Raw genomic sequence first — 16,657 nt, forward strand, 5'->3', positions numbered from 1 at the left:
AACACCACCGCAGTGGCGCTAGTCTCGCGTTCGAGCATTCGGGCCCTAATGGCCTCGAACGCCCTAGTTATCCCTGTCAGTTCGGCATCCATGGAGCATGCAGCGTAGCCGCATGGACCAGAGAGCCTATCTGGTTCAGTCCGGTCGGGGTAGACAATAAGGGCCCCATACCCCGATCTATCGGGGTCCCTCATTACCGACCCATCGGTATAGCAGAATATGGCATCTGATGGGTAGGACTTTATAGTAATGAATGCCAAATTTTGGAGAATGGCAGGTGTTAATCGCCTCTTGGTGGCTCCCTCTTGCCCTAACAGGGACAGGTTTATTTGTGGGGCCGGCAATCTCCTCCACGGAGGGCACGTACTGATTCTTCTGATGGGAATTCTATCAGTGGAGAGTCCAGCTGTATTTGACAAATTGGCCGCTATGTGTAGGAACGAACGCATTTTAATGCGGTTCCTCTCTCTCCACTGTCGCACTAAAATTGAGGTGGGTAGCCTAGAGTCGCCCCTTTTATAGCGCTCATAGGCCGTAAGTACTGCCCTCTCCCTCCTAAGATGTAAGGGTGCTACTGGGCACCAGAATTGTTTGCTAGTAGATATCACACAATATAAAGATTTGACTTTCCGAGAGCATGCTACTGGACCCCAGATTGAATCACTAGTTGTATGAATGTCTTTACTCACCAAGACTGATCGTTAGATTCAGCAAATCTGCAGGACCTTGACACTGTAGACATCTTATGACTTCGATGACCTCTAAAGCGTTGCCCACCATGTTGCCAATCGGGTCATCCATGTCAGTCAGCAGTGCTGAGGCCTTGATGCCCAAGCGATGACAGCAGGACAACTTAATTTGCATTGAGATAGGTAAAAACAACAACTTTCCATTAGGAAGGGTCATAGTAGAGCAATGATACAAATACACAAACTAAGCTTGCCTAAATAACAGTTTTCTTAAACAGTTTGAAAAATTCAACAATGTTTTCTTATAAGGAAAAAAAACATGGTAAAGAAATATTACAAAAAATAAAAAAAATAAAAAAAAACGCACGGTTCACAGTTATTAAATGTGTACTCACCATTGATTGCGCTAGTTTGGCAGCCTCGGTCTCGTTCTTTAGAAACGCACCGCTTCCTGTTTTAACATCTAGAACCAATGCTTTAATGTTTTCTGCTGCTTTCTTGGAAACGATGGAAGCTGTGAGGATTCAAACGCATCCACCGTTTAAAACAGGTTCAACAAACAATAACTTATTTGTGTTTGATTTAAACTAAACTCGGTTTTGAACACCTTGCATTCTCTTATCTAAGAAGCATATTAAACGCAGTGGCTCACTCATTTCATTGAAATTGATTTTAGACAAGTTGCTTATTCGCTAGAAGAATATTAGAAATCACCAAAATGAACAGTAGAAATAATACAGCAGGGCCGGCCTTAAGCATATGCCTATTGTGCAGCCTCTTAGGGCCTCCAGTTGGTAGGAGCCTCGCACGGGACTAAAAAAAATAAGAGAAAAAAAAGCGATACTTGGATCAGATCTGAAACACAGTAGGGCACTAGGACTCTTGACTACGGAAATAGCGATACGTGGATTTCATTTATTTGTCGATTCATATCTAGAAACAATCAGGCTTTAATAAATTGCGAACCTTTTATTTATTTATTTTTTTTAAGCTTTTTAACAAATTTCATTTCGGGCCACCAAATTCACTTTGCCTTGGGCCTCCAATTATCCAAGGCCGGCTCTGAAGGTGAGAAAAAAGGTGAATGCACCCATCTACTTGTAGTAAGAAGTTCATCAAACAGAAACATATGAACGAACCGAATTAAATGAAATAACAAACTGTTAGCATGTCTGGCTTAACTAACTGTTAGCATGTCCGGCGTAACAAACTGTTAGCATGTCTGGCTTAACAAACTGTTAGCATGTCTGGCGTAACAAACTGTTAGCATGTCCGGCGTAACAAACTGTTAGCATGTCTGGCGTAACAAACTGTTAGCATGTCTGGCTTAACAAACTGTTAGCATGTCTGGCGTAACAAACAAAAAGGACAAAGTAAACAATGTCGTACTCAGATTGCGACAAAAAAAAAGACAAGGTATTACATTATGCTACTCTAAGAAACATTTGATTCTATTTGGGTTGAAAAACTATTTAGTTATATTTCGTTTATAAGATTATTATTTAACACACATAGCCTAGTATAACATATACACAAATAGCCTTGTTGAGTATAACATATACACACATAGCCCAGTCGAGTATAAGATATAAACACATAGCCTAGTTGAGCATAACATATACACAAATGGCACAGTCGAGCATAACATATACACAAATGGCACAGTTGAGCATAACATATACACAAATGGCACAGTTGAGCATAACATATACACAAATGGCACAGTTGAGCATAACATATACACAAATAGCCTAGTTGAGCATAACATATACACAAATGGCACAGTTGAGCATAACATATACACAAATGGCACAGTTGAGCATAACATATACACAAATGGCACAGTTGAGCATAACATATACACAAATGGCACAGTTGAGCATAACATATACACAAATAGCCTAGTTGAGCATAACATATACACAAATGGCACAGTTGAGTATAACATAAATACACACATAACCTAGTCGAGTATAACATACACATAACCTAGTCGAGTATAACATATACACACATAACCTAGTCGAGTATAACATACACATAACCTAGTCGAGTATAACAAACCTGTTATTAGGCCAATTTGATCAACAGTTGCCGTAACGTCTCGTATAGCATAAGTCTTCCTATCTGCTGGACAAATGTCAGACGTCTGGCCAGCTATGAAGCAGCCCACCTGAGCAAGAATCTTGACCATTTCTTTGTGTGACAGGGAAACGTTGAATCCAGGTATTGCTTCCAGTTTGTCTAGAGTGCCGCCTGTGTGAGCTAGACCTCGACCAGAGATCATAGGGACCTATACAAACAATTGTCTCTTAGTTTTCACGTTCTTCTCTCTTGATTGTCTGTCATTGTCATCTGTCGTCATCGAAAAGTATATAGAAGTCTAATTCATATAGCGCTGGTTGTGAATGTGTATGTGTTGTTCGTATATTGTTATTGTTACAGTAGTTACGCTGAGGTGGTCAATTGTAAAACTGAATTTCCATTTGATTGGACTAATACAAATTATCTTATATTATCGTATTTTATCTGATTAGTTCATCATTGGCGTTATCTCTAATTTGTATCGAAATGTTCCAAGTGACTACAGCCACTAGGTCCCCAAGTACTAGGGGGTACATATGACTCAGCAGGCTCGGCATTATAGCTGTGAAAAAGTGTCCGACGGCCTAGAGACAGGAGGTTGAAAGGGGCTTTGCTTTAAAAAAAAACGAAGATATACAAGATGCAATATTGGGGCTTTCATTTGCACTTTGCACATTGCCTCAACATTGCAAAGGCTGCCCTAAGACCCAGGCAGGCCAATGCTTCTCAGCCTCAACGTAGCGCTAGGGTGGGTCGTTAGAAGATAGGATTAGGCCAATAGGAAAGCAAAACAGAAGTCCCGTTGGGCCTAAGTATCAAATCCATTGCACTGTCGGGACTGAAAGAAAGCTCAAAAAAACATGTCACTATATCCACAAACTGTCCCGCTAAAGACCGTTATTTATGGCGGACACCTGCACGACTGATGTGGTACAGAGAAGGGATATGGGGGAATTTCACCGGTGTGCATGGTCTTCTAACCCAAGCGTCTTGGGAGACAAGCCATAGGATGTAAAAATTACATCTGCTTTGATTTTTACCAGACAGGAGTTTGTTCAGACAGGCAGGTGAAGGCAAGCTTCCATAAGCCTAGATTTCCAAGAGTCTTCGACTTTACTCTTAGGACAATTACGAAGGAAAACATAACAGGCCTCGTGTCATAATAGTGTTTTTATATTTTTAGTTGTTTTTTTTTTACTAGAAAAACAGGTTACATTATTTTTTTTATTTTTTTTCTTTGTTGTAGATTTGAGCTAAACTAAGACCAGTAACTTTCTTTTCTTAAATAGACTTTAGAATAGGTTATTATTCTTACAACCGTTCTCCCCCCCCTCCCTTTTTTATCGTTTTTTTAAAACTATTTTACTCATTCAAGTAGTCATAATACTAGACCCTACTAATAAACACTAGAACTTAAAATATTAATAGTAAACATGAAACGAAATTCCTGATATTCCCTCTATGGTATGATTACCAGACGTCCGGTGAATGACAAGCGTAAGAGCACTGGCGGATCCAGAACTTTGGAGTGGGGGGGGGGGGGGGCGTACAGCATATATATATATATATATATATATATATATATATATATATATGTATATATGTATATATATATATATATATATATATATATATATATATATATATATATATGTATATATATATATATGTATATATATATATATATATATATATGTATATATATATATATATATATATGTATATATATATATATATATGTATATATATATATTTATATATATTATAAAGTAGAATGTGAGGGGTATGTATGTATGGATGGATGGATGTTACTTATAGACATCAAAACCGCTTGACCAATCTTGATAAAACCAGGCAGGAATGTTCCTTGGGTACCAACTTAGACAGTAGTGTATGTATTGTAGCCCTAAAACAAACTTAAGACCCTCAAAAAAAATAAAGTTGTCCGACTCTATTACAGCTATAGTATTTTATGGATCTAGGCCATGTCTACAATGTTGACATGAGAAAAGATAGAAAGGATTTAGACCTAGATCTAATTTTAAGAAATACACTTTGCGCAGATAGTTTTTTACTTTGACACATGAAAATACAAAAGAAGATCCATTGATTTCATTATATAATAAAATTAACCTTCAATTTTGTGTTTCAAAAGCATTTTTTACATTAATTAGTTCCTTATATCTGTGATTACAGATTTCCTGACGAACATTCTTTCATTAGACAATTCCGTAATGAATCGCGTACTAAATATTTATTCGTTTAATTGTTTACTTTATAATCCCATCCCTAGATCTAAAACTCTAATTCAACTCTAAGATGATAAAACTTCTCTTCGCACAGATAGTTTTATACTTTAACAAATAAACATATTAATTAAAGTCCATTCATTTCATATTTTGATCAAATAAACATTCAAATTTGGTTTTCTAAAGCTACATTCATCTACGAAAGCTGCGAAGCCGAGTTAAAGGCCTAGATCTATATTCATTCATGAATCACGTACTAAAAATTATTTCGTTTAATTGTTCACTTTATAATACCATTCATTTAACAAAGCTATCGCTCTTTTCTTTTTTAATAGATAAGAATGTATCGACTTCGGGTAAACCATTTTCGCAAAACTAATTTTATTTTCGTAGCGAAAGAGAAATAACGTGAAAGGATCATTAGCTACGTTTAACATACATCTAAATCCAATCCACTAGATTATTCAAAAGCAAATGTTTTAATTTTTAAAAAAATGGATTTTCCCCTATTAGCTATTTTGATCTGATAGCTTCATTCACACTATTTTTACATTGACACATTCGCTTTACTTATTACATTATTATTTCGTTTAATTGTTTACAAACACTCTCAGTGACTATATCGAAAGTAATGCGCAAATAAAGACCCGCGGGTCGCGGGTAACATATGTCTAGTCTATATTATAAAGTAGAATGTGAGGGGTATGTATGTATGTATGTTACTTATAGACATCAAAACCGCTTGACCAATCTTGATAAAACTAGGCAGGAATGTTCCTTGGGTACCAACTTAGACCTTAGTGAATGTATTGTAGCCCTAAAACAAATGTAAGACCCTCAAAAAAAATAAAGTTGTCCGACTCTATTACAGCTATAGTATTTTATGGATCTAGGCCATGTCTACAATGTTGACATGAGAAAAGATAGAAAGGATTTAGACCTAGATCTAATTTTAAGAAATACACTTTGCGCAGATAGTTTTTTACTTTGACACATGAAAAGACAAAAGAAGATCCATTGATTTCATTATATAATAAAATTAACCTTCAATTTTGTGTTTCAAAAGCATTTTTTACATTAATTAGTTCTTTATATCTGTGATTACAGATTTCCTGACGAACATTCTTTCATTAGACAATTCCGTAATGAATCGCGTACTAAATATTAATTCGTTTAATTGTTTACTTTATAATCCCATCCCTAGATCTAAAACTCTAATTCAACTCTAAGATGATAAAACTTCTCTTCGCACAGATAGTTTTATACTTTAACACATAAACATATTAATTAAAGTCCATTCATTTCATATTTTGATCAAATAAACATTCAAATTTGGTTTTCTAAAGCTACATTCGTCTACGAAAGCTGCGAAGCCGAGTTGAGATAGGCCTAGATCTAAATTCATTCATGAATCGCGTACTAAATATAATTTCGTTTAATTGTTCACTTTATAATCCCATTCATTTAACAAAGCTATCGCTCTTTTCGTTTTTAATAAATAAGATTGTATCGACTTCGGGTAAACCAATTTTCGCAAACCTAATTTTATTTTCGTAGCGAAAGAGAAATAACGTGAAAGGATCATTAGCTAAGTTTAACATACATATAAATCCAATCCACTAGATTATTCAAAAGCATTTTTTACATAAATTAGTTCCTGATATCTACAGATTTCCTGGCGAACATTCTTTCATTAGACATTACCAAATGGTTACACATTAACATATCTCTATTCTGAGGTCTGAGTCTATTCCTAGGCCTAGGCCTAGGTCTAAAACTCTTACTGAACTCTAAGATGATAAAACTTCTTTTCGCAAAGATAGTTTTATGCTTTTACACATAAACATACTAATTCATTTGATATTTTAATCAAATTAACATTCAAATTTGTTTTTCTAAAGCATTTTTAATACATTCGTTCGCTGTTCGCTAAAGCTGCGTAGCCGTGTTGAGATAGGCTTTTATTCATTCATGAAAAAAAGTTCACACATGCGCAGCACAGAACTCTAGATAAGTGTAGATTTAGATCTACGTCTACCTCAAGATCTACTTTATACTTTATACACATGAACATACAAAATTTAGTCTATTCAACTCAAATTTTAATCAAATATATGTAGGCCTACAAGCAAATGTTTTAATTTGAAAAAAAAAATGGATTTAATTAAGCCTATTAGCTATTTTGATTTAATAGCTTCATTCACACTTTTTTTACATTGATTTAATTTAATTCGCTTTACTTATTACATTATTATTTTGTTTAATTGTTTACAAAACACTCTCAGTGACTATATCGACAGTAATGCTCAAATAAAGACCCGCGGGTCGCGGGTAAACATATGTCTAGTCTATATTATAAAGTAGAATGTGTGGTGTATGTATGTATGTATGTATGTATGTTACTTATAGACATCAAAACCGCTTGACCAATCTTGATAAAACTAGGCAGGAATGTTCCTTGGGTACTAACTTAGACCGTAGTGTATGTATTGTAGCCCTAAAACAAACTTAAGACCCTCAAAAAAAAAAAAAAAAGTTGTCCGACTCTATTACAGCTATAGTATTTTATGGATCTAGGCCATGTCTACAATGTTGACATGAGAAAAGATAGAAAGGATTTAGACCTAGATCTAATTTTAAGAAATACACTTTGCGCAGATAGTTTTTTTACTTTGACACATGAAAAGACAAAAGAAGATCCATTGATTTCATTATATAATAAAATTAACCTTCAATTTTGTGTTTCAAAAGCATTTTTTACATTAATTAGTTCTTTATATCTGTGATTACAGATTTCCTGACGAACATTCTTTCATTAGACAATTCCGTAATGAATCGCGTAATAAATATTAATTCGTTTAATTGTTTACTTTATAATCCCATCCCTAGATCTAAAACTCTAATTCAACTCTAAGATGATAAAACTTCTCTTCGCACAGATAGTTTTATACTTTAACACATAAACATATTAATTAAAGTCCATTCATTTCATATTTTGATCAAATAAACATTCAAATTTGGTTTTCTAAAGCTACATTCACGTACGAAAGCTGCGAAGCCGAGTTGAGATAGGCCTAGATCTATATTCATTCATGAATCGCGTACTAAAAATTATTTCGTTTAATTGTTCACTTTATAATCCCATTCATTTAACAAAGATTCGCTCTTTTCGTTTTTAATAGATAAGAATGTATCGACTTCGGGTAAACCCATTTTCGCAAAACTAATTTTATTTTCGTAGCGAAAGAGAAATAACGTGAAAGGATCATTAGCTAAGTTTAACATACATCTAAATCAAATCCACTAGATTATCCAAAAGCATTTTTTACATAAATTAGTTCCTGATATCTGTGACTACAGATTTCCTGGCGAACATTATTTCATTAGACATTACCAAATAGTTACACATTAACACATCTCTCTACCGAGTCTATTCCTAGGCCTAGGTCTAAAACTCTTATTGAACTCTAAGATGATAAAACTTCTTTTCGCAAAGATAGTTTTATGCTTTAACACATAAACATACTAATCATTGTCCATTCATTTCATATTTTAATCAAATTAACATTCAAATTTGTTTTTCTAAAGCATTTTTAATACATTTGTTCGCTGTTCGCTAAAGCTGCGTAGCCGTGTTGAGATAGGCCTATATTCATTCATGCAAAAAAGTTCACGCATGCGTAGCACAGAATGAACTCTATAAAAGCCAATGTTTAACTCTAGATTAGTCTAGATCTAGATCTATGTCTACCTCAAGATCTACTTTATACACATGAACATACAAAATTAAGTGTATTCATCTCAAATTTTAATCAAATATATGTAGGCCTACAAGCAAATGTTTTAATTAGAAAAAATGGATTTAAGCCTATTAGCTATTTTGATTTGATAGCTTCATTCACACTATTTTTACATTGACACATTCGCTTTACTTATTACATTATTATTTCGTTTAATTGTTTACAAAACACTCTCAGTGACTATATCGAAAGTAATGCGCAAATAAAGACCCGCGGGTCGCGGGTAACATATGTCTAGTCTATATTATAAAGTAGAATGTGAGGGGTATGTATGTATGTATGTTACTTATAGACATCAAAACCGCTTGACCAATCTTGATAAAACTAGGCAGGAATGTTCCTTGGGTACCAACTTAGACCTTAGTGAATGTATTGAAGCCCTAAAACAAATGTAAGACCCTCAAAAAAAATAAAGTTGTCCGACTCTATTACAGCTATAGTATTTTATGGATCTAGGCCATGTCTACAATGTTGACATGAGAAAAGATAGAAAGGATTTAGACCTAGATCTAATTTTAAGAAATACACTTTGCGCAGATAGTTTTTTACTTTGACACATGAAAAGACAAAAGAAGATCCATTGATTTCATTATATAATAAAATTAACCTTCAATTTTGTGTTTCAAAAGCATTTTTTACATTAATTAGTTCCTTATATCTGTGATTACAGATTTCCTGACGAACATTCTTTCATTAGACAATTCAGTAATGAATCGCGTACTAAAAATTATTTCGTTTTATTGTTACTTTATAATCCCATCCCTAGATCTAAAACTCTAATTCAACACTAAGATGATAAAACTTCTCTTCGCACAGATAGTCTTATACTTTAACACATAAACATATTAATTAAAGTCCATTCATTTCATATTTTGATCAAATAAACATTCAAAGCTACATTCATTTACGAAAGCTGCGAAGCCGAGTTGAGATAGGCCTAGATCTATATTCATTCATGACTCGCGTACTAACAATTATTTCGTTTAATTGTTCACTTTATAATCCCATTCATTTAACAAAGCTATCGCTCTTTTCGTTTTTAATAGATAAGAATGTATCGACTTCGGGTAAACCATTTTCGCAAAACCAATTTTATTTTCGTAGCGAAAGAGAAATAACGTGAAAGGATCATTAGCTACGTTTAACATACATCTAAATCCAATCCACTAGATTATTCAAAAGCAAATGTTTTAATTTAAAAAAAAATTGGATTTAAGCCTATTAGCTATTTTTACATTGACACATTCGCTTTACTTATTACATTATTATTTCGTTTAATTGTTTACAAAACTCTCTCAGTGACTATATCGACAGTAATGCGCAAATAAAGACCCGCGGGTCGCGGGTAACATATGTCTAGTATATTATAAAGTAGAATGTGTGGTGTATGTATGGATGTATGTTACTTATAGACATCAAAACCGCTTGACCAATCTTGATAAAACTAGGCAGGAATGTTCCTTAGGTACCAACTTAGACCGTAGTGTATGTATTGTAGCCCTAAAACAAACTTAAGACCCTCAAAAAAAATAAAGTTGTCCGACTCTTTTACAGCTATAGTATTTTATGGATCTAGGCCATGTCTACAATGTTGACATGAGAAAGATAGAAAGGATTTAGACCTAGATCTAATTTTAAGAAATACACTTTGCGCAGATAGTTTTTTACTTTGACACATGAAAATACAAAAGAAGATCCATTGATTTCATTATATAATAAAATTAACCTTTAATTTTGTGTTTCAAAAGCATTTTTTACATTAATTAGTTCCTTATATCTGTGATTACAGATTTCCTGACGAACATTCTTTCATTAGACAATTCCGTAATGAATCGCGTACTAAATATTTATTCGTTTAATTGTTTACTTTATAATCCCATCCCTAGATCTAAAACTCTAATTCAACTCTAAGATGATAAAACTTCTCTTCGCACAGATAGTTTTATACTTTAACAAATAAACATATTAATTAAAGTCCATTCATTTCATATTTTGATCAAATAAACATTCAAATTTGGTTTTCTAAAGCTACATTCATCTACGAAAGCTGCGAAGCCGAGTTAAAGGCCTAGATCTATATTCATTCATGAATCGCGTACTAAAAATTATTTCGTTTAATTGTTCACTTTATAATACCATTCATTTAACAAAGCTATCGCTCTTTTCGTTTTTAATAGATAAGAATGTATCGACTTCGGGTAAACCATTTTCGCAAAACTAATTTTATTTTCGTAGCGAAAGAGAAATAACGTGAAAGGATCATTAGCTACGTTTAACATACATCTAAATCCAATCCACTAGATTATTCAAAAGCAAATGTTTTAATTTAAAAAAAAAATGGATTTTCCCCTATTAGCTATTTTGATCTGATAGCTTCATTCACACTATTTTTACATTGACACATTCGCTTTACTTATTACATTATTATTTCGTTTAATTGTTTACAAACACTCTCAGTGACTATATCGAAAGTAATGCGCAAATAAAGACCCGCGGGTCGCGGGTAACATATGTCTAGTATATTATAAAGTAGAATGTGTGGTGTATGTATGGATGTATGTTACTTATAGACATCAAAACCGCTTGACCAATCTTGATAAAACTAGGCAGGAATGTTCCTTGGGTACCAACTTAGACCGTAGTGTATGTATTGTAGCCCTAAAACAAACTTAAGACCCTCAAAAAAAATAAAGTTGTCCGACTCTATTACAGCTATAGTATTTTATGGATCTAGGCCATGTCTACAATGTTGACATGAGAAAAGATAGAAAGGATTTAGACCTAGATCTAATTTTAAGAAATACACTTTGCGCAGATAGTTTTTTACTTTGACACATGGAAATACAAAAGAAGATCCATTGATTTCATTATATAATAAAATTAACCTTCAATTTTGTGTTTCAAAAGCATTTTTTACATTAATTAGTTCCTTATATCTGTGATTACAGATTTCCTGACGAACATTCTTTCATTAGACAATTCCGTAATGAATCGCGTACTAAATATTTATTCGTTTAATTGTTTACTTTATAATCCCATCCCTAGATCTAAAACTCTAATTCAACTCTAAGATGATAAAACTTCTCTTCGCACAGATAGTTTTATACTTTAACAAATAAACATATTAATTAAAGTCCATTCATTTCATATTTTGATCAAATAAACATTCAAATTTGGTTTTCTAAAGCTACATTCATCTACGAAAGCTGCGAAGCCGAGTTAAAGGCCTAGATCTATATTCATTCATGAATCGCGTACTAAAAATTATTTCGTTTAATTGTTCACTTTATAATACCATTCATTTAACAAAGCTATCGCTCTTTTCGTTTTTAATAGATAAGAATGTATCGACTTCGGGTAAACCATTTTCGCAAAACTAATTTTATTTTCGTAGCGAAAGAGAAATAACGTGAAAGGATCATTAGCTACGTTTAACATACATCTAAATCCAATCCACTAGATTATTCAAAAGCAAATGTTTTAATTTTTAAAAAAATGGATTTTCCCCTATTAGCTATTTTGATCTGATAGCTTCATTCACACTATTTTTACATTGACACATTCGCTTTACTTATTACATTATTATTTCGTTTAATTGTTTACAAACACTCTCAGTGACTATATCGAAAGTAATGCGCAAATAAAGACCCGCGGGTCGCGGGTAACATATGTCTAGTATATTATAAAGTAGAATGTGTGGTGTATGTATGGATGTATGTTACTTATAGACATCAAAACCGCTTGACCAATCTTGATAAAACTAGGCAGGAATGTTCCTTGGGTACCAACTTAGACCGTAGTGTATGTATTGTAGCCCTAAAACAAACTTAAGACCCTCAAAAAAAATAAAGTTGTCCGACTCTATTACAGCTATAGTATTTTATGGATCTAGGCCATGTCTACAATGTTGACATGAGAAAAGATAGAAAGGATTTAGACCTAGATCTAATTTTAAGAAATACACTTTGCGCAGATAGTTTTTTACTTTGACGCATGAAAATACAAAAGAAGATCCATTGATTTCATTATATAATAAAATTAACCTTCAATTTTGTGTTTCAAAAGCATTTTTTACATTAATTAGTTCCTTATATCTGTGATTACAGATTTCCTGACGAACATTCTTTCATTAGACAATTCCGTAATGAATCGCGTACTAAATATTTATTCGTTTAATTGTTTACTTTATAATCCCATCCCTAGATCTAAAACTCTAATTCAACTCTAAGATGATAAAACTTCTCTTCGCACAGATAGTTTTATACTTTAACAAATAAACATATTAATTAAAGTCCATTCATTTCATATTTTGATCAAATAAACATTCAAATTTGGTTTTCTAAAGCTACATTCATCTACGAAAGCTGCGAAGCCGAGTTAAAGGCCTAGATCTATATTCATTCATGAATCGCGTACTAAAAATTATTTCGTTTAATTGTTCACTTTATAATACCATTCATTTAACAAAGCTATCGCTCTTTTCGTTTTTAATAAGATAAGAATGTATCGACTTCGGGTAAACCATTTTCGCAAAACTAATTTTATTTTCGTAGCGAAAGAGAAATAACGTGAAAGGATCATTAGCTACGTTTAACATACATCTAAATCCAATCCACTAGATTATTCAAAAGCAAATGTTTTAATTTTTAAAAAAATGGATTTTCCCCTATTAGCTATTTTGATCTGATAGCTTCATTCACACTATTTTTACATTGACACATTCGCTTTACTTATTACATTATTATTTCGTTTAATTGTTTACAAACACTCTCAGTGACTATATCGAAAGTAATGCGCAAATAAAGACCCGCGGGTCGCGGGTAACATATGTCTAGTCTATTATAAAGTAGAATGTGTGGTGTATGTATGGATGTATGTTACTTATAGACATCAAAACCGCTTGACCAATCTTGATAAAACTAGGCAGGAATGTTCCTTGGGTACCAACTTAGACCGTAGTGTATGTATTGTAGCCCTAAAACAAACTTAAGACCCTCAAAAAAAATAAAGTTGTCCGACTCTATTACAGCTATAGTATTTTATGGATCTAGGCCATGTCTACAATGTTGACATGAGAAAAGATAGAAAGGATTTAGACCTAGATCTAATTTTAAGAAATACACTTTGTGCAGATAGTTTTTTACTTTGACACATGAAAATACAAAAGAAGATCCATTGATTTCATTAGGCTATATAATAAAATTAACCTTCAATTTTGTGTTTCAAAAGCATTTTTTACATAAATTAGTTCCTTATATCTGTGACTACAGATTTCCTGACGAACATTCTTTCATTAGACAATACCATAATGAATCGCGTACTAAATATTTATTCGTTTAATTGTTTACTTTATAATCCCATCCCTAGATCTAAAACTCTAATTCAACTCTAAGATGATAAAACTTCTCTTCGCACATATAGTTTTATACTTTAACACATAAACATATTAATTAAAGTCCATTCATTTCATATTTTGATCAAATAAACATTCAAATTTGGTTTTCTAAAGCTACATTCATATACGAAAGCTGCGAAGCCGAGTTAAAGGCCTAGATCTACATTCATTCATAAATCGCGTACTAAAAATTATTTCGTTTAATTGTTACTTTATAATCCCATCCCTAGATCTAAAACTCTAATTCAACACTAAGATGATAAAACTTCTCTTCGCACAGATAGTTTTATACTTTAACACATAAACATATTAATTAAAGTCCATTCATTTCATATTTTGATCAAATAAACATTCAAATTTGGTTTTCTAAAGCTACATTCGGTTACGAAAGCCGCGAAGCCGAGTTGAGATAGGCCTAGATCTATATTCATTCATGAATCGCTTACTAAAAATTATTTCGTTTAATTGTTCACTTTATAATCCCATTCATTTAACAAAGCTATCGCTCTTTTCGTTTTTAATAGATATGAATTATCGGCCTCGGGTAAACCCATTTTCGCAAAACTAATTTTATTTTCGTAGCGAAAGAGAAATAACGTGAAAGGATCATTAGCTACGTTTAACATACATCTAAATCCAATAAACTAGATTATTCAAAAGCATTTTTTACATAAATTAGTACCTGATATCTGTGACTACAGATTTCCTGGCGAACATTCTTTCATTAGACATGACCAAATGGTTACACATTAACACATCTCTCTTCTGAGTCTATTCCTAGCCCTAGGTCTAAAACTCTTATTGAACTCTAAGATGATAAAACTTCTTTTCGCAAAGATAGTTTTGTGCTTTAACACATAAACATACTAATTATTGTCCATTCATTTCATATTTTAATCAAATTAACATTCAAATTTGTTTTTCTAAAGCATTTTTAATACATTCGTTCGCTGTTCGCTAAAGCTGCGTAGCCGTGTTGAGATAGGCCTATATTCATTCATGAAAAAAGGTCACGCATGCGCAACACAGAATGAACTCTATAAAAGCCAACTTTGAACTCTAGATTAGTGTAGATTTAGATCTATGTCTACCTCAAGATCTACTTTATACACATGAACATATAAAATTAAGTCTATTCATCTCAAATTTTAATCAAATATATGTAGGCCTACAAGCAAATGTTTTAATTTGAAAAAATGGATTTAAGCCTATTAGCTATTTTGATTTCATAGCTTCATTCACACTATTTGTACATTGACACATTCGTTTTACTTATTACATTATTATTTCGTTTAATTGTTTACAAAACACTCTCAGTGACTATATCGAAAGTAATGCGCAAATAAAGACCCGCGGGTCGCGGGTAACATATGTCTAGTATATTATAAAGTAGAATGTGTGGTGTATGTATGGATGTATGTTACTTATAGACATCAAAACCGCTTGACCAATCTTGATAAAACTAGGCAGGAATGTTCCTTGGGTACCAACTTAGACCGTAGTGTATGTATTGTAGCCCTAAAACAAACTTAAGACCCTCAAAAAAAATAAAGTTGTCCGACTCTATTACAGCTATAGTATTTTATGGATCTAGGCCATGTCTACAATGTTGACATGAGAAAAGATAGAAAGGATTTAGACCTAGATCTAATTTTAAGAAATACACTTTGCGCAGATAGTTTTTTACTTTGACACATGAAAATACAAAAGAAGATCCATTGATTTCATTATATAATAAAATTAACCTTCAATTTTGTGTTTCAAAAGAATTTTTTACATAAATTAGTTCCTTATATCTGTGACTACAGATTTCCTGACGAACATTCTTTCATTAGACAATACCGTAATGAATCGCGTACTAAATATTAATTCGTTTAATTGTTTACTTTATAATCCAACCCCTAGATCTAAAACTCTAATTCAACTCTAAGATGATAAAACTTCTCTTCGCACAGATAGTTTTATACTTTAACACATAAACATATTAATTAAAGTCCATTCATTTCATATTTTGATCAAATAAACATTCAAATTTGGTTTTCTAAAGCATTATTATTAAGAGACTACATTCGTTTACAAAAGCTGCGAAGCCGAGTTGAGATAGGCCGCCTAGATCCATGGGCGTAGCCAGGATTTTTTTTCGGGGGGGGGGGGGGGGGGTTGGGGGGGGGGGATTTTTTCTTCCCCCCCCCCCCCCCGCGAAATTTTTTTTTATATGTATTTATGTGTGTGTGTGTGTGTTAGTACATAATCTTTATTGCATTCTGACTCTTCATTCTTTCGGAAGACGTTTATTGTGCCCTAGAATAGGTTCTTCCATGAGTTAGTGGAAAAATTGTAGATTCCCCGCGAATACTAGCTAGGGGGTTTGGGGGAGCGTTAGGAGCTCCCCCAGAGCGGGGCGAAGCCCCGCCGCCAAGCACTATTTCTGATATTGAA

The 16,657-nt window shown here is 33.1% G+C and overlaps 1 protein-coding gene across 6 annotated transcripts in view; it reads right to left on the reverse strand.

Annotated features, from left to right (window-relative positions):
• The window catches only part of LOC106050934 (thymidine phosphorylase-like), a 44,763-nt gene that overhangs the window by 12,296 nt on the left and 15,810 nt on the right, over positions 1-16,657 (reverse strand). For all 6 annotated transcript variants that reach the window (XM_013206017.2, XM_013206016.2, XM_013206015.2 and 3 more), the window contains exons 4-6: positions 2,754-2,982; positions 1,085-1,203; positions 690-852 (exon numbers count right to left, since the gene is read on the reverse strand). In XM_013206017.2, coding sequence (XP_013061471.2) covers positions 690-852; positions 1,085-1,203; positions 2,754-2,982 — 511 coding nt within the window. The remainder of the gene's footprint in view (positions 1-689; positions 853-1,084; positions 1,204-2,753; positions 2,983-16,657) is intronic.

Source organism: Biomphalaria glabrata, chromosome 6 (assembly GCF_947242115.1).
Source record: "Biomphalaria glabrata chromosome 6, xgBioGlab47.1, whole genome shotgun sequence".
In the NCBI taxonomy this organism is placed as follows: Eukaryota; Metazoa; Mollusca; class Gastropoda; family Planorbidae; genus Biomphalaria; species Biomphalaria glabrata.